Source organism: Pongo pygmaeus, chromosome 4, assembly GCF_028885625.2.
Source record: "Pongo pygmaeus isolate AG05252 chromosome 4, NHGRI_mPonPyg2-v2.0_pri, whole genome shotgun sequence".
In the NCBI taxonomy this organism is placed as follows: domain Eukaryota; kingdom Metazoa; phylum Chordata; class Mammalia; order Primates; family Hominidae; genus Pongo; species Pongo pygmaeus.
The window spans coordinates 154,306,802-154,330,412 of NC_072377.2; the positions used below are offsets into that span (position 1 = coordinate 154,306,802).

The 23,611-nt window shown below is 43.1% G+C and overlaps 1 protein-coding gene and 1 long non-coding RNA gene across 9 annotated transcripts in view; one reads left to right on the plus strand and one right to left on the minus strand.

The window, feature by feature from the left end:
- The window catches only part of CSNK1A1 (casein kinase 1 alpha 1), a 56,942-nt gene extending 34,936 nt beyond the window's left edge, over nt 1-22,006 (minus strand). For 6 of the 8 annotated variants that reach the window (XR_010126492.1, XR_010126491.1, XM_054487106.2 and 3 more), the window contains exons 1-2: nt 21,391-21,523; nt 20,622-20,728 (exon numbers count right to left, since the gene is read on the minus strand). Coding sequence is in view for 6 of the 8 variants with exons in the window: in XM_054487106.2 (XP_054343081.1) it covers nt 20,622-20,728; nt 21,391-21,513 (230 nt within the window). In the remaining 2 variants the exon portion in view is untranslated. Of the gene's footprint in view, nt 1-20,621; nt 20,729-21,390 lie in introns of all 8 variants that reach the window. The other 2 variants (XM_054487108.2, XM_054487107.2) reach the window with 2 other exon arrangements.
- Nucleotides 18,385-23,000, plus strand: LOC134739638 (uncharacterized). Its single transcript, XR_010126493.1, has 3 exons — nt 18,385-18,684; nt 18,864-22,329; nt 22,579-23,000. It is a non-coding gene; the product is annotated as an uncharacterized LOC134739638 (long non-coding RNA).
- Nucleotides 23,001-23,611: the final 611 nt, after the last annotated feature.

Here is a 23,611-nt window from a genome sequence, read left to right on the forward strand (position 1 = left end):
GGCAAGGTCTATCTGTCTGCTCTTATGTCCTTTCCTCTAAACGCATATCCAAATTAAATCCAATTTAAAAATTAAGACATACACAAAAAGCACAAATGTAAGACAATACATGCAAAAGTCAATGAGGCTGACAAAAAATGCTAACACGATCCACACAAAAGATCAATGAGAACTAAATCTGCCTAAAGAGGTATCAGGAAAATAGTCTGCTACCAGTCAGATCCTGAAGGATGAACAGTGTTTTGATAAGTAAGGTAGAAAAGGGCTTACCAGGCAGGGGCAAACCATTTTGGAGCATGGACTGTCATAAAGGGAAGAGTCAAGGTGGCAGATAGATTGAAACTGCAGTATAGGTTCTTCAGTGCAAGGCTTACGAGCTTTACATGCTGTAAATAATTGGGTGAACTATTACTACAGTTTGTGGCTGAGACATAATTAAAATCAGTATTTATTAGCCTTGGCATCAGTATACAACATGGAAATGGAGGACCAGGGGAAGGAACGACAATGACATGGTTACCAATTAGGAAGTGTTATACTATAGCCGGAGATCTCAAGCTAGGGGTTTGCTTTTTTCTGAAAAATCTCTTCATGAAAATGGGAGTATTTGAGGGAAAAAAATACATATTTTTCATATAAAAATATTTAAGTATTACTATGAGACCCAGAATATTCCAGAATAAATCAGTGTAATTATTGTAATATGCACTTTACCCAAATATATGTTAGTTCCATCACCATGACTAGGACAAAATAACAGTAAAAAAAAAAATTTAATGTAGATCTTCCCCTTCAGACTATTAACTTAATTAGGGGCAGTCATTATATGTCTTGTTCACAATCTGTATTCCCAGCATACACAAGAGATGCTCAAAACATCTGCTGAGTAAAATAATGAAAACTCATATTAGAAGCGGTAACAGTGTAGGGAGTGCTTGATTTGGCAGATAAGGAAAACAAAACAAGAAATGCAAAAACACTCCCTGCACTCAAAGTGAAGTCATCAGGAAGCATCTATTTATCCCTAATTCAAATAAGCCAAATAATTATAAAAGTTAAAAAGTCATTTGCCAATCTTTCGGTTATTAATGTCAGAGTCTTCAGTGAACAACTAAAAAGTATCAACACTGAATCAGTGCTACAATATATCCAATTTTAATAGCGCCTACAAGATATCCTGAAGATACTGTCTCTCAAACTTAGTCTCTTGCCAACCCATCATCATCCGACCTTTATGCTCCTTTTTAATGGGAGCAGAAAAGGAATTTGGCCTAGCAAGATCTTGCTGAACCATAAGAACTAGCTCAAATTGTCTCTTTAGGATACTACTGCTAACAGTTCCAGCTACTCAGGCCGGGCGCGGTGGCTCACGCCTGTAATCCCAGCACTTTGGGAAGCCGAGGCGGGCGGATCATGAGGTCAGGAGTTTGAGACCAGTCTAACCAATATGGTGAAACTCCGTCTCTACTAAAAATACAAAAATTAGCCGGGCGTGGTGGTGGGTGCCTATAGTCCCAGCTACTCAGGAGGCTGAAACAGGAGAATTGCTTGAACCCAGGCAGCAGAGGTTGCCATGAGCTGAGATCTCACCATTGCACTCCAGCGTGGATGACAAAGCGAGACTCTGTCTCAAACAAAAAACAAAAACAAAAAAAACAGTTCCAGCTACTCTGTTCCCTTTTCTCTAAAATCCTTTTAATGTTCCTATACTCATATTTGTGTATGCCATTCTTAACAGCTATTTGCCATTCATTCATTATACACAGATATATTCTCAAAACCACAGATACCTCTTCTCCCCATACATCTCTTCTCAGAATAATGTTTTAAATGCATAAAATACAAGGCATTAGAAAGAAAATCAATTATAGCGAAATTGAACTAGCATAAAATTACTTCTAAAAAATCAATTTTGGGGCCAGGCACGGTGGCTCATGCCTGTAATCCCAGCACTTTGGGAGGCCAAGGAGGGCGGATCACCTGAGGTTGGGAATTCGAGACCAGCCTGACCAACATGGAGAAATCCCATCTCTAATAAAAACACAAAATTAGCATGCCTGTAATCCAGCTACTTGGAAGGCTGAGGCAGGAGAATCACTTGAACCCAGGAGGCGGAGGTTGCAGTGAGCCGAGATCACGCCATTGCACTCCTGCCTGGGCAACAAGAACAAAACTCCGTCTCGAAAGAAAAGAAAAAGAAAAAAAAATCAATTTTGAGCCAGGTACAGTGGCTCAAGCCTGTAATCCCAGCACTTTGGGAGGCCGAGGTGGGTGGATCACTTGAGGTCAGGAGTTCGAGACCAGCCTAGCCAACATGGCGAAACCCTGTCTCTACTAAAAATACAAAAAAAAAAAAAAAATTAGCTGCACATGGTGGTGGGGGCCTGTAATCCCAGCTACTCGGGAGGCAGACGTTGCAGTGAGCTGAGCTTGCGCCACTGCACTCCAGCCTGGGTGACAGAGCAAGACTCTGTCTCAAAAAAAAAAAAAAAAAAAAAAAGCAATTTGGGATATAATAATATACACACTCTCCTTATTATTATTATTTTTTGAGACAGGATCTCACTGTGTCGCCCAGGCTGGAGTGCAATGGTGTGATCTTGGTTCACTACAATCTCTGCCTCCCAGGTTCAAGAGATTCTCATGCCTCATCCACCTGCTGGGATTATAGGCATATGTCACCACTCCTGGCTGATTTTTGTATTTTTAGTACAGACAGGGTTTTATCATTTTGGCCAGGCTGATTTCGAACTCCTGGCCTCATGTGATCCGCCCGCCTTGGCCTCCTAAAATGCTGGGATTACTGGTGTGAGACACGGTGCTGAGCCCTACACTCTCCTTATTAATGCACTAAATATAGGAGCAGGTCTAATAAATGCTATAATTTTGATGTAGTAATGAGTGTAAACCATATTTTAAGATACCTGCAACAATAATATGATACAAAATATCTGTGATTTCAGCCGGGCGGAGTGGCTCACGCTGAGATCATGCCGTTGTACTCCAGCCTGGGCCACAGAGCGAGACTTAGTCTTAAAAAAAAAAAAAAAAATCTGCGATTTCTAGCCGGGTGCAGTGGCTCACACCTGCAATTCTAGCACTTTGGGAGGACGAGGCAGATGGATCACCTGAGGTCAAGAGTTTGAGACCAGCCTGGCCAACATGGTGAAACCCCATCTCTACTAAAAATGCAAATATCAGCCAGGCGTGGCGGTGGGCGCCTGTAATCCCAGCTACTCAGGAGGCTAAGGAGAATCACTTGAACCTGGGAGGCAGGAGTTGCAGTGAGCCGAGATCATGCCATTGCACTCCAGCATGGCGATAAGAGCAAAACTCCATCCACCCCCCACAAAAATCAGTGATTTCTATTGGTGACAAAGTCAAAGGTTCTGCTAAAACTCATGAGGTTTCCTACTTACACTTAAAATCAAAAAGAAATACTAGATTTGAGTGAGAAGCTCATGAAAATAAAAATGTAATTTTCCTTACCTGTCTAAACACATAGATCTCATGGGTGGTGGATATGGTTATGAACCAGGTTAAGAGCCCCTGTTCCAAACCAACTTTTGAGATAAATAGTCTGTAGAATAAGATCTAATATTTGAAAATCATGTATGTTTTGCTCAGCAACAACGTAGTCAACTAAGATGATTTGTTTTCCCTCTTCTTGCTGCCTTGTTACTACTAATCCTTTGCTTACATTACCCCCAAGATCCTTGAATTATGGTACATTTTCATATTCTCCACCTTTGTTCCTTGCCCTTTGCCTTCAAAGATATGTAGATGTTCCTTAACTCCAAAAATTATAAAAACAAACAAAAAAAACTTTATCACTGTTCATTATCAAAGTTACTATTCATTTATCCATTCAATATTTAGAGTAGCTAACAAGACAAAACAAAATAATTGCTGCTTTCGTGGCTTACAGTGGGGAAGGGGGATAAATACCATGATGAAGGAGAGAAGAGTGCTATTGTGGGGGCACAAATTATGGGGATCCGATCTATTTTTTTAAGGGAGGCATCAGGGAAAGTTTCTCTGAGGAAGTAAGGTTGATTCTCAAAGGATAGATGGAAGAGAGCCAGGTAAAGGGGTGGATTGGCATCAGGCTGAAGTCTGGTGCTCACAAGAAACTAAGTGACAGCATAGGTTGGTATAGTGTGTAAGATCACCTTATTTTCTTCTTCAGGTAATTTTTTGAAAACCTGGTTTATATTTGCATCTTACTCTCATTTTTTCTTGGTTCCCAGTAACATAGTTATTTTCCCCATAATACCCAAAGTGTTATTTCAAAGATCACAAATAATTGAGCGGGGATGTAGTTGCCAAAAAAAAAAAAAAAAAATCACAAATGACCTAACTTTTGTCAGCTCTTGTCATCATTGCTCCAACATTGATAGTGGTAGTATTGAGGGACAGCATGTGGAGAACTGGAAGGTCCAGGGAGATACAAATGTTAAAATACACTTTTTCATTGGGAAGTGGAAAATGAACTTATAGTCTTCATAACACAAATTACAAAAGCTTGATCAAATGTTTTCTAATAGGCATTTATATAAAAGTAAATTAGTAGTTCCCTAGGGCTGACGGGAAATGGAGTGACTGACAATGGGTTCAAGATTTCTTTTTGGCATGAGGAAAATATTCTAAATTTGAATTATGGTAATGGTTGTACAACTTTGTACATATACTAAGAAACAAACTGTACAGCTTAAATAGGTTAACCTTTATATGGGTAAATTATATCAATAAAGCTGTTGAAGAACTGGTAAATGACAAGTGTAATATAAAGGCAACCATAAATACAAAATACAAGAAGAAGCAATTTACTTAGAAGATAAAAAAGAAGGCTTCTGGCCAGGCGCGGTGGCTCACACCTGTAATCCCAGCACTTTGGGAGGCCAAGGCGGGCGGATCACAAGGTCAAGAGAGATCGAGACCATCCTGGCCAACATGGTGAAACCCCGTCTCTACTAAAAATACAAAAATTAGCTGGGTGTGGTGGTGCACGCCTGTAGTCCCAGCTACTCTCAGGAGGCTGAGGCAGAAGAATCGCTTGAACCCTGGAGGCGGGGGTTGCAGTGAGCCGAGATGGCGCCATTGCACTCCAGCCTGGTGACAGAGTTAGACTCTGTCTCAAAAAAAAAAAGAAGGCTTCCTAAAAATGTTAGCACCTGGGCTAAATTTTGAAAGATGCCTGGATTATTGTATTAGCTTCTTAAATATTCTCCTAGTTCCAGTTACCCCTCTATGGTTTTACTGTGTCATTTCTCTGTTATAAAAACTAAAGGAGCCATGCGATAGCTCACACCTGTAATCCCAACACTTTGGGAGGTCAAGGTGGGAGGATCACTTGAGCTCAGGTGGTTCGAGATTAGCCTAGGCCAACAAAGACCCCGGTCTCTCTGTAAAAAATAAAAAATTAGCCAGGCGTGGTGGCACGCGCCTGTAGTCCCCAGGAAGCTGAGGCAGGAGGATCACTTGAGCCTTGGCTGCTGAGGCTAGCCACTGTACTTCATCCTGGGTGACACTGAGACCTTGTCTCCCCCCCCCCCCCAAAAAAAGCCCCTTACCTACAAAAAAGCAAGAGTTTCATATATCAAAAAATTCCTAAATATGGCCTCTGCTTATCCTTTCAATTCTATGTACTTACTCCCTCTTCGGATTATCCTCAGACCCAATCACTGAGTCAAGTTACTTTACTGAGCACCTGTTGTGTACTGAGCTCTAACACAGCCAAACCCCAAACCCTTTAAGTCTCATTTCTTTCCTACTTCTTGGATACACATTACCTCTTCCTAAAAACTTACTTTCTTTATTCAACAGCCCATTATCCTGACTCTCCTCCTGCTTTATTAATTCCGAATTTCCACCAAGGGGATGAGTCCTCACCTCCCAATTTACTTTCTCCACTATCACTTATATGCTGATCTTGCTTAGATCTAACCCCAATCCCAATTGCCTGGCCTAGGCTCAGTCCTGTATTTGCTGCTAACTTTACTACACAAGAGTAAAACACAATATGCCATTCATCTTAATTTCAACATGTCCAAAGCCATTACCACCCACCATACTTGTAAAATACTAAAATTGGGCCCCCTTCCTAACTCCCTAATTCAAACCTCAAATTCTTAAGGCTCAAGTGACTTACCTCCACTCCTTAAAAAGGGGTAACATGTACATTAAAAAGTTTCAGAAAGAAAAAAAGAAATCAAACACACTCCTACAAAATATCCCCTAATACACTATTAAGAGACCAAATGGCTTTCTTTTTGTTTGTTTCTTTGTTTTTGTTTTGAAATGGAGTCTCACACTCTGTTGCCCAGACTGGAATGCACTGGCATAATCTCGGCTCACTGCAACCTCTGCCTCCCAGGTTCAAGCGATTCTCCTGCCTCAGCCTCCTGAGTAGCTGGGATTACAGGCACATGCTGCCACACTCAGCTAATTTTTCTGTGTGTTTTGAGTAGAGACAGGGTTTTGCCATGTTGGGCAGACTAGTCTCGAACTCCTGACCTCAAGTGATCCACCCGCCTCAGCCTCCCAAAGTGCTGAGATTACAGGGGTGAGCCACCACACCCAGCCACCAAATGGCTTTCTTTCTTTTTTTGAGACAGAGTTTTGCTCTCATTGCCCAGGCTGGAATACAATGGCGTGATCTCGGCTCACCACAACCTCTGCCTCCTGGGTTCAAGTGATTCTCCTGCCTCAGCCTCCCAAGTAGCTGGTATTACAGGCATGCGCCACCACGCCTGACTAATTTTGTATTTTTAGTAGATATGGGGTTTCTCCATGTTGGTCAGGCTGGTCTGGAACAACCAACCTCAGGTGATTTGCCCACCTCAGCCTCCCAAAGTGCTAGGATTACAGGAGTGAGCCACCATGCCCAGCCTCAAATGGTTTTCTTTAGGGTAATTTTTGCACTATAAGTTAGCACTTGTATTACAGATAGTGTTTCTGTATGAAGATACTAAGAGAACAAATAACTGGATGAAGGGAACACTTCCCCCTACTTTGCATTAATTAATTTGCTTAGAAAATCCTCTTTAAATGGATAGAGCTAAGTATTCTAGATAAGAAACTGTAGACGAAAATGATACAAAAAGGCAAAATTAAATTATCTTCATTAGTGCAGAAAATGAATACAAAAAGAAAACAATGAACATTCCAAAGTTTGATATAATGTTTGTTTTAAGTAGCAAATACAGAAGAAAGGACACAATGCCTGGGCTGCAAACATACAGCAAAGGGGAAAATGAAAATGGAAGAAGCAACACAAGCTACCAGAAAGGAATGATACAACCTCAAATAAAGAAAAGATAGCTATTCAAATACATGAATAGCTATCAAGTCTGTACAACCCTGAATAATACAGAACTAAGTAATATTCATAAAAGTAAGTCCTTCAGCGACCAGACCATTAAAAAGTAGTCCAGTAAATTTGCAGTTACGTTTAAGAATGGGAAGCTGGCTAAGTTGACAATGTATGTAACATAGTACCAAGAATACTGGACCAGCAGCCAGAAACATAAGTTCTAGTCCTGGCTTGTTATTTTCTTGCTCTGTGACTCCGTGTAAGTGATTTCTGCTCACTGGTCAAAGATTCTTAATATAACCCTATTTATTTATCAAAAGGTGTTGTGGTAATTATGAGACAGTTTATGTAAAAGCACTTGATAAATTACAAAGCATTACATAAATAAGGGATTATTATTCTTACTACAAAAAGCAGTCGCCTGGCCAGGTGCAGTGGCTCACACCTGTAATCCCAGCACTTTGGGAGGCTGAGGCAGGTGGATCACTTGAGGTCAGGAGTTTGAGACCAGCCTGGCCAACATGGTGAAACCCCATCTCTACTAAAAATACAAAAATTAGCCGGATGCAGTGGTGGGCGCCTGTAATCCCAGCTACTCAGGGAGCTGAGGCAGGAGAATCGCTTGAACCCAGGAGGCAAAGGTTGCAGTGAGGCGAGATTGCGCCACTGCACTCCAGCCTGAGAGACACAGCGAGACTCCATCTCTAGGGAAAAACAAACAAAAACCAGTTGACCAACAATGAAAAAATGCCAACAACCAAGACAATACCATTTCCTACAACAGCCACAGCACTCAGCAAAATTCAGTAACTACCCTCAACAGCTTGATACAATGGAGTGCCAAAATCTCAGCACAGAATTTCTCAGTGTGGTTCTCTGGTCTTTAGTAGAAATTCCTTGTGGTAATTACATTAAAAACAAAACAAAAACAAAACAAAACAAAAAAAACAACTCTTGGTCCCCACTCCAGAATTGGTCAAACAAAAATCTGTTGGTAGAGCAGTGTAACCTGCATTTTTTACAAACTCTGTAAGTGGTAATTATTTATACATAGCTGAGGTTGGAAAATGCTGACTTAGCAGGATTCACATGAATAGTCTTAACGGGGTCCTACTGTTGCAATTAACCAAGGCAATCTCTAAATGTTTCAGGGTACTGTTTGGGGCTCATCTCAATATGCTACCCTCTTAAGTAAACATTTATGTCCTCACATAGTTTGAGATGTAGACATCTTTCCTCCTAATTTTCAGCAGGAGACAAATTCACAACTATATGCCAGGCTCACAGCAGATGCTCAAAAAGAATGCAAGCCTCACAAAATCATCGTCTGTTCAATGAAGTGTGCCCAGTTTTTTTTTTTTTTTTTTGAGACGGAGTTTCGCTCTTGTTGCCCAGGCTGGAGTGCAATGGCGCGATCCCGGCTCAGCGCAACCTCCGCCTCCCAGGTTCAAGCGATTCTCCTGCCTCAGCCCCTCTAGTAGCTGGGATTACAGGCATGTGCCACCACGCTCAGCTAATTTTGTATTTTTAGTAGAGAAGGGGTTTCTCCATGTTGGTTAGGCTGGTCTCGAACTCCCGACCTCAGGTGATCCGCCTGCCTCGGCCACCTAAAGTGCTGGGATTACAGGCATGAGCCACCGTGCCCGGCTGCCCAGTTTCTTAAACTGTGACTGGCACAGGGTAGGTACCCTCATGTGAATGTCAACTGAATGAAAAATGGTTGTTCTCTTCAAGGTACAGTACAAGGTGTTGTATGTTAAATTCACCAAGAGAGTCTCAAACTATCAGAGCTCTCATTTGAAGAGTAGAAGCTAACAACACTCACTTCTCTAAAAGGGATAAAAAATAATATTATGGAGGTTCAAAAATGGGACCACTAGGATTTCTGTAAGTACAGCTTGGTGGTAATAATTTCAATCAAGGGTAAACAGCCAAACACAAAACCAAACTCAACCTAACAGTGAATGGCTGGGCACAGCGGCTCACATCTGTAATCCCAGCACTTTGGGAGGCCAAGGCAGCTGGATCACTTGAGACCAGGAGTTCGAGACCAGCCTGGCCAACATGGAGAAACCCCATCTCTACTAAAAATACAAAATTAGCCGAGTGTGGGGGCGCATGCCTGTAATCCCAGCTACTCAGGAGGCTGAGGCAGAAGGATCACTTGAACCCGGGAGACGGATGTTGTGGTGAGCCGAGATTGCGCCATTGCACTCCAGCTTGGACAACAAGAGCGAAACTCCATCTCAAAAAAAAAAAAAAAAGAGAAAATTAAATGTATATAGATATATAATAAAAGTAGAATTTCATTATTGTACTTGGCACAATAAGAAACACAAGATATCTCTATGAGTAAGACAGTTCTCTCCCTCAAGGAGTTTCTAGAATGCATTATTGTAGGAATGCATCTGAAACATGTGAAGAGGTAAATGGTTTCATACATCGATTTTAGACACTTTCCAGAAATCAAAGCATTTGATTACATGGGATTATATGTACTTTCTGGTACTTTCCAGTACCATGATGCCTATTACAGGATTTCCTGAATTAATTCTAAGAGGAAATATATAAATTAAGAACACAGCCTTACAGCCTGGGCAACACAGTGAGACTCTATTTCTAAAAAATAAAAATAAAAATTAGCCAAGTATGGTGGTGTATGCCTGTAGTCTCAGCTACTTAGAAGGCTGAGATAGGAGGATCACTGGAGCCCAGGAGTTCAAGGCTGCAGTAAGCTATGATTGAGCTACTATACTCCAGGCCTAGGCGGCCGAGCAAGAACCCAACTCTTAAAAAAAAGAGAGAGAAAAGAGTATAGCCTTATTAGGTTGTAATTCTAGGAAAAGATGGGGGTTGATGGGGGTGAGTAGCAAAGCAAAAATTAATTGTTATTAATATACTATATTTTGGGGATTAATAACAATTATTAATTGTCACATATAAGAATCACCCTGGGGAGCTTTTAAAAATCATGATACCTAAGTCATATCCCAATTTAATTAAATCAAAATACCTGCGGTTAGGGATTAGGTGTCTTTTTAAGTTTGCCATTTGATTCCATTTGCAGCAAAATTTGAGAACCACTGGTAGAGCTGAAAGATGCAGTAGGACCTGTACAAATCACACATCAGCTGTGTGACTTTAGGCAAATTAACCACTTTGACTCACATACTTTATATGAAACACCAACTTGCAAGATTGGTGTAATGATTAAATGAGACCATATGCAATGCCTGGATAATACTGGACTCTTTTTGTTGCATGCAGAGGGAAAAAAAGAATGTTTAGCCACACTGAATTCAACCAATTATTCCCTTATTTCAAAAGTACTTATCAACATTACGAATAAATAAAAGGCAATTATACCTTAAAGTTAGAACAAATCATTACATCAGAGAACAAGAGGCATCTTTTGTCCTACTGATTCCATCAATATATACTATACATTAAAAAACCCTTAAGACCTTCTTGGGCTTTCGAAAACCCTTTTACAAGTAAGAACTGACTTTACAAATTATAGAATTCATTCTATTAATAGGTTCAAATCTAGATGGCATCACAGGCAGAACCCTGACTCATAATACAATGCTCTTTCCATCCCCCTTTATGTTGAGGATCGAAATGTACTCTCTTCAGCTAAACCTTTTTGTGTAGCACTTCCAAAATCTCCATTACAAGAGCCATAACATACCCCACTGCTCACACCGACAAGAAAAAGGCAGTATTTTAGTTCTTCAAAGGAGAGCAAGGTAAAGATATCAATTATCACTGAATACCATATTCACTACCATCACCTGCAACACAACCACCATCTGATAATTTTGTCAGATAAATCCTATAATGTACCTCATGGTGATTAGCAGACTATTAACCTATAGTAAAACCAACATCAAAATAATGCTTAACTGGGGACTGGGGAGAAAAATAAGGCTTAACTGTAATCCAAAAGACAGACTTAAAAAATAAATAAATAAAATAAAACTAACACTGTCACAGAATAGAACTTACCAAGGATGAGCAATGTGTGCATACAAAGAAAAAATCAAATAGTCCTTATCTCAATAGAGATGTAGGTTACACCAACATATGCATTTGTCAAAACTGATCCGGCAGGGTACAGTGGCTCACGCCTGTAATCCCAGCACTTTGGGAGGTCGAGATGGGCAGATCACAAAGTCAGGAGTCCAAGACCAGCCTGGCCAATACGGTGAAACCCCATTTCCACAAAAATACAAAAAAAATTAGCCGGGTATGGTGGCGGGCACCTGTAGTCCCAGCTACTCCAGAGGCTGAGCCAGGAGAATCGCTTGAACCCAGGAGGCGGAGGTTGCAGTGAGCCAAGATCGCGCCACTGCACTCTGGCCTGGGCAACACAGCAAGACTCCATCTCAAAAAATAAAAATAAAAATAAAAATCCCACTAAAACATGCGTTAGTTTATGCTATGTTAATACTAGTCAACCAATGTTTTTTTTTTTTTTTTTTTGAGATGGAGTCTCCATCTGTCACTCAGGCCAGAGTGCAGTGGCGTGACCTCAGCTCACTGCAACCTCCGTCTCCTGGGATCAAGTAATTCTCCTGCCTCAGCCTCCCAAGTAGCTGGGATTACAGGCACCTGCCACCATGGCCAGCTAATTTTTGTATTTTTAGTAGAGACGGGATTTCACCATGTTGGCAAGGCTGGTGTCAAACTCCTGACTTCAAGTGATCCACCCGCCTTGGCCTCCCCAAATGCTGGGATTACAGGTGTGGTATGAGCTACCATACCTGGCCAGTCAACCAAAATTTTAAGAGCCATCTGAGATTGAAATTAGAAACAAAAACAGTAACAAAATAAAGCATAATTTTACCTGTGTTCATACACTGAACACCAAGTTAAATGATGAAAGTTATGAAGACACTCATTCTTGACAGCAAAAATCCCTGGTAAACAGTGACAGATCATGAGAAAACCAAGACTTAATGATATTTTAGGTACAGCTTAAATATACTTTAAAACAAAATGATCTAGACAGGTGCGGTGGCTCACGCCTGTAATCCCAGCACTTTGGGAGGCCGAGGCAGGTGGATCACTTGAGGTCAGGAGTTCGAGACCAGCCTGGCCAATATGGTGAAACCTCATCTCTACTAAAAAAAATTAGCCAGGCATGGTGGTATATGCCTGTAGTCCTAGCTACTCAGGAGGCTGAGGCAGGAGAATCGCTTGAACCTGGGAAGTGGAGGTTGCAGCGAGTCAAGATCACGCCATTGCATTCCAGCCTGGCCAACGGAGCAAGACTCCATCTCAAAAAAAAAAAAAAAAAAAAAAAAGATCTAGGTCCAGAAATGACTAAAGCCAAGGGTCCTTGATCCCTGGGCCACTGACCGGTATCCAGTATAGAAGCGAAGTGAAGCTTCATCTGTATTTACAGCCACTCCCCAGTGCTGGCATTACCGCCTGAGCTCAGCCTCCTGTCAGATCAACAGCAGAATTAGATTCTCATAGGAGCGCAAACCCTGCTGTGAACTGCACATCAGAGGGATCTAGGTTGTGCATTCCTTATGAGAATCTAATGCCTGACGATCTGTTACTGTCTCCCGTGACCCCCAGACGGAAGCATGTAGTTGCAGGAAAGCAAGCCCAGGGCTCCCATTGATTCCACATTAAGGTGAGTTGTATAATTATTTCATTATATGTTACAATGTAATAATAATAGAAATAAAGGGCACAATAAACGTAACGCACTTGAATCATCTCAAAATCATTCCCACCCCCACCCCACTCCCTACTTTGCTCCAGTCTGTGGAAAAACTGTCTTCCACGAAACCTGTCCCTGGTGCCAAAAAGGCTGGGGACCACTGACTAAAGCCAAGGAATAACTCACATACTTTACATGGGTTCAAGTATTTACTCCAAAATGAAATACAAATTTATATATATATAATTTTTTTTTGAGACAGAGTCTCGCTCTGTCACCCAGGCTGGAGTGCAGTGGCGTGATCTCAGCTCACTGCAACCTCCGCCTCCTGGGCTCAGGCAATTCTCCTGACTCAGCCTCCTGAGTAGCCGGGACTGCAGGCACACACCACCATGCTTGGCTAATTTTTGTATTTCAGTAGAGATGGGGTTTCACCATGTTGGCCAGCCTGGTTTCGAACTCCTGACCTCAGGTGATCCGCCCGTCTTGGCCTCCCAAAGTGCTGGGATTACAGGTGTGAACCACTGCGCCCGGCCACAAATTAATAATTTCTAACAAGTTTTTATCCTGCAATCCACACATTCAAAAGGGAGAATAAGAGCACCCTGAATCGTAAGCATCTAATTAAATACAAATAGGTTACTTATATTTATGTAAGAGCTCTTCAGCTTGTCTATGAGGCAAAATGCCAACAAGTGAAGAAGTACAGGATGGCTCTCCAGCATCAAATGGAACGATGTGGAGTGTGTGAGAGGGCATGATTTGACCTTGACATAAGGGTGATAATGATTCTCAGGAGAACTGGAAGTTAGGACACTCTAGTAACTCCCCTGAGATTCAAAAGTCTAATTTGTATTAGTAGGAATAGGGCTATATACATCTCTAACATTTTGTCCAGCTTAAAATGCCACCTAGCATTATTACATTATCTCATAAGCCAGTATAAAGCAGCTCTAGTATACCATGAACTCAGTTTCCCTTCGAATTAAAAAGCACATTTCTCGTGATCTGTGACGTACGTTGTTCTGGGTTTTTTTTTTTAGTCCAAGCTAAGCATGGACACTGTAATATATCTTAATGAAGACATATCCAATGCAGCGTCATCTTTGCTCTCTGATAACAGCCATTATGTTATTCACGGGATATATGCTCAGTGCCAAAGATAAGATTAAGCTGCTTTTAAAAGTGAAGAGTAAGGATTAACCAGTGCTTTATAAATACGTTCTAAAACATTTGACCTTCAGACACAGAGGGCAAAAATAGTGATTAAAACACACTAGGCAGCTGGGAGAGGTGGTATTCATCTGCAGTCCCAGCTACTCAGGAGGCTAAGAGGCAGGAGGATCATTTGAGTCCAGGAGTTTGAGGCTGTAGTGTGCTATTATCATGCTTCTGAACAGCCACTGCACTCCGCCCGGGTGACAGAGCAAGAACCTGCCGCTAAAAATAAAAATAATAAAAGATGAAAGAAAAATAGGAAAAACAAGAAAGGAAGGCAAGTAGTAGACACAATATCAAACTGCTGGAATGCTTTTTTTCTAGCTACTATCCTTTGAAAATAGGTCTTAAAATTCCAGGACTAAAAGGCCTTAGGATCAATGAGGCCAGTGACACTTTTAAGTAGGGAACCCTTGTTCAAACAAAACCCTACCCAAAAGCTCAGTATGCAAAGGCAAATGGAAATGAGTATTTAGCTGGCAAAAGAAGGGTAGGCAGCCCTAAATCTTTCTATTCAGCACTCTCCTTCCCATTAGAACAATCCTTTTTTTATCTTCTAAATGAGGAAACAGATGGGCTCACACAGATTAAGGAACTGACCGACTATAGATGACCCAGTCAATACCACATGGCAGATCTACAGCTCAAACCTCCAAAACCTATCTAGATAAGAATTTTTTGGTATGTCATAATTGTTTCTTGGGTCGTTGCACGGTGGCTGATGCCTATAATCCCAGCACTTTGGGAGGCTGAGGCAGGAGAAGCACTTGAACTCAGGAATGCAAGACCAGCCTGGGCAATATATCAAGAGCCCATCTATATAAAAATAATAATAAAATTTTAAAATTGTTCCTTTGGAGAACTTAATTCAATTTAGAATGGAACACACGAAAAAAGAAGGTTTTAACAGAAACTCAATACAGCTGACCCTTGAACAAAAGTGGCTTGAAATGCACAGGTCCACTTATACACAGGTTTTTTTCTGCCTCTGCTACCCAAACAAGATCAACCCCTCTTCTTCCTCCTCAGCCCAAAGTGAGGATGATGAGGGTAAAGAGCTTTATATATATATATAGTTATTGACCAATCAAGTTATTGGTAAAGCTTTCAGTGAACAGTAGGCTAGTAGTAGTTAAGCTTTTGGGGAGTCAAGTTATACTTGGGGCCAGGCGCAGTGGTCCACGCCTGTAATCCCAACACTTTGGCAGGCCGAGGTGGGTGGATCATCTGAGGTCAGGAGTTTGAGACTAGCCTGGCCATCACTGTGAAACCCCGTCTCTACTAAAAATACAAAAATTAGCTGAGTGTGGCGGCGCGCCTGTAATCCCATGAACCTGGGAGGCAGAGGTTACAGTGAGCCAAGATCACACCATTGCACTCCAGCCTGGGTGACAGAGCAAGACTCCATCTCAAAAAAAAAAAAAAAAGTTACACTTGGATTCCTGACTGCGGGGCACAGTGGGAGTGGGTTGGGGTTCAGTGCCTCTAACCCCAGCACTGTTCAAGGGTCAACTGTTATTTTAAGTGAGCTCTCATATATTAATTCACAAGGTCCAAGAATTTTCTTTTTTTTTTTTTCCCTGCCTCAGGTCTATTTGTACAAATAGCACAGGAGGACCCCAGCCCCATAAAGACGGCAGCCCAGCGGGGTCACATCAGTCCTTCTGTCCTCACATTGGCAGACAGAGATACCTACTCCGAAGCCTTTGTAGGAGCCTGAGAGACTTTGGGAGGAGCCTGAGCTGGAACTGAAGCTGCAGCTGCAGCCTGGGCCCTGGTTGATCCTTGGCCTTTGGCCCACACAGTCTGAGCCCCTTGGCAATGCGGAAACAAGCAGCTTCCCAAGCTTGGGGTGGACAATGTAGGCAAGTCAATCGAATTTGTAGCTGACACCCTTTGGGATCTTGGGCTTAACCTCCTTGGGCTTTACGAGGGCCCTGCTAGCCTCAGCAAGTGCACTCATGGCCTTGGCACTGTTGGCCTGCATCTTCTTTAGGCCCTTCTTGTGCTTCTTGGCGAAGTGCATGTTCCTCAGGAACCTGGAGCCCACCATTTCTGTGTCATTTTCAGGACTGGTTGTGTGTGGTGTGGTTCTTGGACTTGGCCATGTCTGTCTGTATCTTAAGCCGTGGCTCTCCAAGTGCCTAGAACCGGAAGCTTCATTTCTTAAAATATCAAGAAAATGGATGCCATTCTCTCATCCTTGCTTTTTTTTTTTTTGATACGGAGCCTCATTCTGTCGCCCAGGCTGGAGTGCAGTGGCACGATCTTGGCTCACTGCAACCTTTGCCTCCCATGTTCAAGCAATTCTCCTGCCTCAGCCTCCTGAGTAGCTGGCACTACAGGCGCATGCCGCCACACCAGGCTAATTTTTTTTTTTTTGTATTTTAGTAGAGACAGGGTTTCACCTGTCTCTACTGCCCAGGCTGGTCTCGAACTCCTGAGCTCAGGCAATCTGCCCACCTCAGCCTCCCAAAGTGCCAGGATTACAGGCATGAGCCATGGCGCCCGGCTTATCCTTGCTCTTTACTCTGGATGCTATGCTTCTTAACAATAGGTCTCTCAAATTACACAGGAAGGACCTGATTAAGCAGGTCATCTATGCAGGCCAGGTAATTTTCAGTCTCTGTTGTAAGATATACCAAAGTATCTTAAAGCAAATCCTGGCTGGGCGCGGTGGCTCACGCCTGTAATCCAAGCACTTTGAGAGACCGAGGCGAGCAGATCACGAGGTCAAGAGATGGAGACCATCCTGGCCAAAATGGTAAAGCCCCGTCTCTATTAAAAATACAAAAATTAGCTGGGCATGGCGGCACGTGCCTGTAGTCCCAGCTACTTGGGAGGCTGAGGCAGGAGAATTGCTTGAACCCAGGAGGTGGAGGTTGCAGTGAGCCAAGATTGTACCACTGCACTCCAGCCTGGTAACAGAGTGAGACTCCATGTCAAAAAAAAAAAAAAAAAAAAGCAAATCCTACAGGGAGTTTTGTAACAGAAAACATAGGGAAGGGATTGAACAAATTTGTATATGAAGGATAAAGGCAGCAAAATCTAAATTTTTTAAATTAGTGACAATACTTCTAAAACAATAGATAACACATAACTTTTATCTAGCTAATACTAAATAGTCAACTTAATTCAATACTTTCCGAGTAAATATTTATTAAGTATGTACCATGTATAGGTGATACGGAAATAGTGGGGAACAAACTGAGGGGGATGGGAAGATGTTGCTACCCAAATAAAGAATGTTTACATAAATCTTTATCCTTTTTGCTTCAGTGGAAACAGTTTTTTTTTTTCACATTTCACTTTAAAACCAATGAACCACTTTTGTTTCCATGTATCTGACCCTACCACTCCTAAAGCAAATTTACCCTTTCCACACTCTCATCCAATTACTGTGTTCTGCTTTAGAGACTACACCCAGAAGCCACACTCTATTCTTGGATGCCTTACCAAACCAGTTCACCAAGCTTTCTTCCTTAGAGCCAGATCCTGAAATCCCATCTCTCAGGAAGCCTTAACTTGAAAGTCAGGTTAATCTGTTTAGCCTCACCCACAGACAGCTTATAACTACCATAACTCTCTCTGCACTCACCACCTTATAATAGGCACCTATTACTATAATTCTGCTCAGAAGTTAATTTATTCATGCGCTTATTCAGTACATTACTCATTGCCCTTATGGGTCTGTATCAGGTCTTAAATAAAAGCTACCAGATAAAAGGACATGTACTGTACTTGGGTTTAGCACTGAAAATGACAATGCTTAATGCTTTTTGAAACTGATTTCAAATACATTAAATTTAACCTGATTTGTGAAATTTATAAAATCTCCCAACATAGATGAATCTCAAAAACATTATGTTAAGTGAAAAGTGCCAGACACAAATGACCTCATATCACATGATTCCATTTATATGAAATTCTGGGAAAAACTATAGTAATGGAAAGCAAATCAGGGGTGAGGGGCCTTATTTTCCCACATAGTAGGTTTTTTTTTTTTAAAGGCAAGAATGATTTAAAAACTTCCAATCTACATCATCTCAGATTTAATCTTCACCTCATAAGATAAATTTGCAATTTTCTTCCAAATGATTTACTTGCTCATTTACAACCAATAGTACATTTTATCATTCAAATCTCCATTAAAACTGTAAATCAGCATTGGAACTTTGTTTATTTTTTTGTTGGGTTTTTTTTGTGTTTTTTTGAGATGGCGTCTCGCTCTGTCACCAGGCTGGAGTGGGGTGGCGCCATCTCAGCTTACTGCAACCTCCGACTCCCGGGTTCAAGCTATTCTCCTGGTTCAGCCTCCCGAGTAGCTGGGATTACAAGCACGTGCCACCATGCCCAGCTAATTTTTGTATTTTTAGTAGAGACGGGGTTTCACCATGTTGGCCAGGCTGGTGTCGAACTCCTGACTTAAAGTAACCCGCCTGCCTTGGCCTCCCAAAGTGCTTGGATTACAGGCGTGAGCCACCACGCCTGGCTGGAACTCTTTTTAAGGACAGTTTTATTTGGGTTGTGTCTATGTAAAGACTATGCAACCCAGTCCTTAATTCAAGATATGAAAAATACAAACTGGAATAGAAAAAGGGGCTAACAGGCTGGGCCTGGTGGCTCACGCCTATAATCCCAGCACTTTGGGAGGCCGAGGCAGGTGGATCACCTGAGGTCAGGAGTTGGAGATCAGCCTGGCCAACAGGGCAAAACCTCATCTCTACTAAAAATACAAAAATTAGCTGGGCGTAGTAGTGCAGCTCTGCAATTCCAGCTACTTGGGAGGCTGAGGCAGGAGGATCACTTGAACCTGGGAGGCAGAGGCTGCAGTTAGCCAAGGTTGCGCCACTGCACTCTAGCCTGGGCAGCAGAGTAAGACTCCGTTTCAAAAGAAAAAAAAAGCCGGGCACAGTGGCTCATGCCTGTAATCCCAGCACTGTGGGAGGCCAAGGCAGGCGGATCACCTGAGGTCAGGAGTTCGAGTCCAGCCTGGCCAACATGGTGAAACTAAAATACAAAAATTAGCTAGGCGTGGTGGCGGGCGCCTGTAATCCCAGCTACTCAGGAGGCTGAGGCACGAGAATCACTTGAACCCGGGAGGCAGAGGTTGCAGTGAACCAAGATCGTGCCATTCATTGCACTCCAGCCTGGACCACAAGAGCGAAAACTCCGTCTCAAAAAAGAAGAGGCTCCAGTAAACAGTAAATACCATTCTTACCTATTCTGAATAATTTTGCAAATGTTATTTTAGATTATTGCTAGAAAACAGCTGAGCTTTAAACTATATTTTAGTCTCCATTCCATGAAGAGGCTCTTTAATTCCAAAAGTTAAAACATTACTCTAAAACCCTCCGAAGTAAAGTTAACCATATGACAGAACAATGTCTTTCTATCTCGTCATCTTTTATCCTCGTTACTGCTATTTGCGCTCACCAATATTCCACACCAACTAAGGCCCCAATTTCTCTGATGTGAAGATTTACTGACAAACTCAACAGGTTAAAATTACTTATCAAAGTGTGACTAAGTGATGAAGATTTCTTTTAATACAACTGGTATGAGTAAATTTTAACATAGTTGGTGCTGCTCAAACTGCCTTTGCCACTACCTATACAAATTTAGGCCCGACTGAAACGTGCCAAACATGACCATTCACGAAAAGAAAGAGTAATTAACACTTTTAAAAGAACTACAAAGGATTTTACATAGTATAATTCAACAATTTCGTGTCACATCTGCTGCAGAGACCACAAACATTGTCACTATGCCATCTCCTTCCTCGAACCCCCACACCGCCTCCTGCAGCTTTATTCTTGGCCTTTCAAAGGTTTAATCCACTCGGTGCTGCTAAAGGAGGAATCAAGGAAGCATAATTTGTGAACCCAAGCTGAGAAAAGGGCAGGAATACGGGGTTGAGTCACGTCGTTCCGCCATTTTCTAAGCGGAGGAGGAAGACATGTTGGAACAAAAACACAACAAAAGAGCAGCCATTTCCCAAGCCAGCTCCAATAGCAACTCGAACTGACACTGCCGGGTCGCTTCGGCACCTTCAAATCCACTTCACTGGACAAACCTAAGTACATCAGAAGTGCCGCCGTAAAAAAGGCAGCAGCCAACCCTTCCGCGTAGGGATCAAAGATGACCTGCACGCATAACTGCAAATGAAAGCCTCGGGAAGAGAGAGAATGACGGTAGCGAAATGGAGCAGTGTAATACAATGAAATAAGTTGGCAAACTGAAATTTACTCAGTAATTGACATGACTGACTTACAGGAAACCACCAGCTATAGGGAACCCAGGTAACTAAAACACCAAGACCCGGATTCAGCTGGTCTCATTAACTGCCTCTACCCACTTCCCCATTCCGTGGTTCCCTCAGCGGATCGCCTATATGCACCGGGTTCTTACCGTATGTGGGGGATGCCAACCCCACCTTGAAGAATCTTATAGAGCTTGCTCTCGTACAGCAACTGGGGATGCCTGGCCTTCTGAGATTCTAGCTTCACTGCCACTTCCTGCAGGGGAAAGAGGGGATGATGGCATCAACATCCCTACGGATTCAATGTCACTTAGGAAAGGAGGGAGACATCAGCAAAACTCCAAGTCGCGACTACAAGGAAGAAGTGAAAAGCTGGAAAGCGAAAGCTCTCGGTAATTATAAAACGAGGCAACCAGCCTCAAAGGCCTCTTCAGGGGGTTGTGACGAAATCCGTACGTCCTCTAAAGTGCAGGAAAATGATTCATCCAGAAAAAAGAGGCAACCTCTGAACGTAGTGAGAGGTTTTTAAGGAACTAGGCGATCGGAAATTGTTCTAATTGGAACAAGAGGCCCAGTAGAATTAAAAATTAAAAAAAAAAAAACCATGGGAATCACAGAACGAGGATTTTGCCGTTTCCACCTTAAAAGATGGTTAAAAAAAAAAAAAGCTCAACTAAGGGACATTTATGGGACGTGTTTAACAAGCTGGGAAACTAGTTCCCCCAACCTTTCTATCGGGTTCTTGACCCTTTTAGGGAGACAGCGGGCGAGGTTCGTAAGCCAGGAAAACTAGCTCCCTGGACTCCCTGGCGAGTGCGTGCGACGAGAAGAGGCCCGAGCACTTTGGGGGTGCGCGGTGGTGGTGGGGGGAATGAGGAAAAGCGCAGCGTTATCGTGAACCCCACCCCAGATGATTACCTCGCCGTTAGTGATGTTGATCGCCAAATAGATGTCCCCGAAGGAGCCAGACCCGATCTTCCGTACCAGTTTATATTTCCCTCCGACAATGAATTCGGCCTTGGAACCGCTGCTACTCGCCATCCTGAGAGACGAAGATGGAGGCTGGGGCCAAGCCCCGACACCTCTGGGAAGAGGACGGAGGCCTCTGGGGCTCCTACACTAGGCAAGGCTACGGAGGAAGTCGGCAGGAAACGGAACACGGAGGCCTTTACCAGCGTTCGGGGCCCAGAATCAGCAGAGGGGAGCCTGATCACCGCCGCCCAGTCAGGTTTCTTTTTGCCAGGCCGCAGTTTGTGAAGGGCTTCTCAGCGGTTACCAGGCTGGGCCACTTGTTTCTCGGCGGCCGCCGCTGCCTCGCTTGCGCGGCGACGTCGCGGGCTGGAAAAGGGGCGCGGTGAGCTAGGGCGGCGATACCGCTGCCACCACTGCCGCCGGCTCCGGCCCAGAGGGACCCCTGTCACTCCGCCGACGACGCCATCTTGTTACTCCAGCTCCAGCCAACACAAAATGCCCCCAGTCCCTGGGAGCCGCTTCTTCACGGCGCAGAGCACTCTGGGAAAGGGATCTCGGGCGCTCACTCCGAAGGATCGGCAGCGAGAGGGCGGAACCGGATCCGTGAGAGTCGCGGCCCACGCTCCGAGCGTCACCCTGTCACCGCCCAGCTGCGCATGAGCGCTGTAACTCCTGCTGACTGCGCAGGCGTGCCGCGGCCTGTCCTCACCCGGTCCCAGGCTCTCTTCCACTTCCGGTCGGCGGCGGCTCAGCCGGTGTTACCTGTCACTCGCCTCGGACCCGCCGGGTCTCTGGAAGGCTGAGTGGCCCCCAGGCCTCGATATTGGGAGGAGTCACCTTCATGTTTCATGGCAGATGAAAGCTTAAGGCCTCCTTAGGAGTTGGGTATTGACCTTTGCTCTTTGAGTCGGTTTTTAACCTTTGATCTTTCTTCTGGCCGTTCCCCCGGACCGGCCTATTCCAACCCAGTTTCTGTTTGGAAAGAGGCTGTCGCCTCTGGTGGAGAGCAAGAGAAAAGCAGCCAGCGTTGAGGAATCTTTCAGGGCTCTCGGTTATAGCAGAGCCTAGCTAATTACCCTTCATAATTAGAATTGTCTTATCTACTACGGAGTGTTATAGACCCTCTTTCCACAGGAGGGGAAAAAAGAAAGAAGCCGGAATCCCCCTGCCATCCTATGACTTTGCATTATTGCCTCACTACCACATTTGATCTTCAGAAGAAAACCTGGCATATTGTTCATAATGAAGATTAAGGATAGATGGAATCAACAGAAAATTAATTAAACAAGAGTGAAAAAACTGTTATGTCCCCCCAACCCCATCAAAAAAATAAATAAATAAAAAGAATCGTATGTTGGTCATGTTGAAAACCGCAGTATTAACCTGAACAGAGTAGAGGTAACTATTACAAAATTTAATTGACAACATTTAAAACTACACGGTAATTTTTTTTCTTTTTTACTAAAAATCGATCAGAGAATCCAATTTTGACCACGTTTTGTTTTACAAAATTTGACCTGGGAAAATTGGGCTTAGTAATAATAATGTTCACGAAAGAAAGCTCCATGGTTTATGCTATCATCTTAAGTCAGACGTCAGTCGTAAAAATTTAAGCTAAGCCTAGCCTAAATAAAATTTAATTAAAATAGAAATGGGGGCCGGGCGCAGTGGCTCACGCCTGTAATCCCAGCATTTTGGGAGGCCGGGCCGGGTAGATCACTTGAGGTCAGTTGTTCGAGACCAGCCTGGCCAACATGGTGAAACCTCGTATCTGCTAAAAATACAAAAATTAGCCGGGTGTGATGGCGCACACTTGTAACCCCAGCTATTCGGGAGGCTGCGAATCGCTTGAAGCCGGGAGGCGGAGGTTGAGGTGAGACTAGATCACGCCACTGTACTCCAGCCTGGGCAACAGAGAGACCCTGTCTCAAAAAAAATAATTAATTAAATAGAAATGGGAGAAAAATGTGAAGAATTTTAACTGCAACTTTGAAAGGTGGTCAAGTAATTAGTAATAGGGTTCATCTCGGAAGATAACTGAAGTGAGAGGGGAGGAGACTTCCCCTGAAGTTTAGCATGAAGTTTTAAAGCCCAACCAACACCCAGGGTGCCCAGCTCCCAAATCAGCACTGTTAGACATCATTCTCCTTTGGTGACTCTAAAGCAT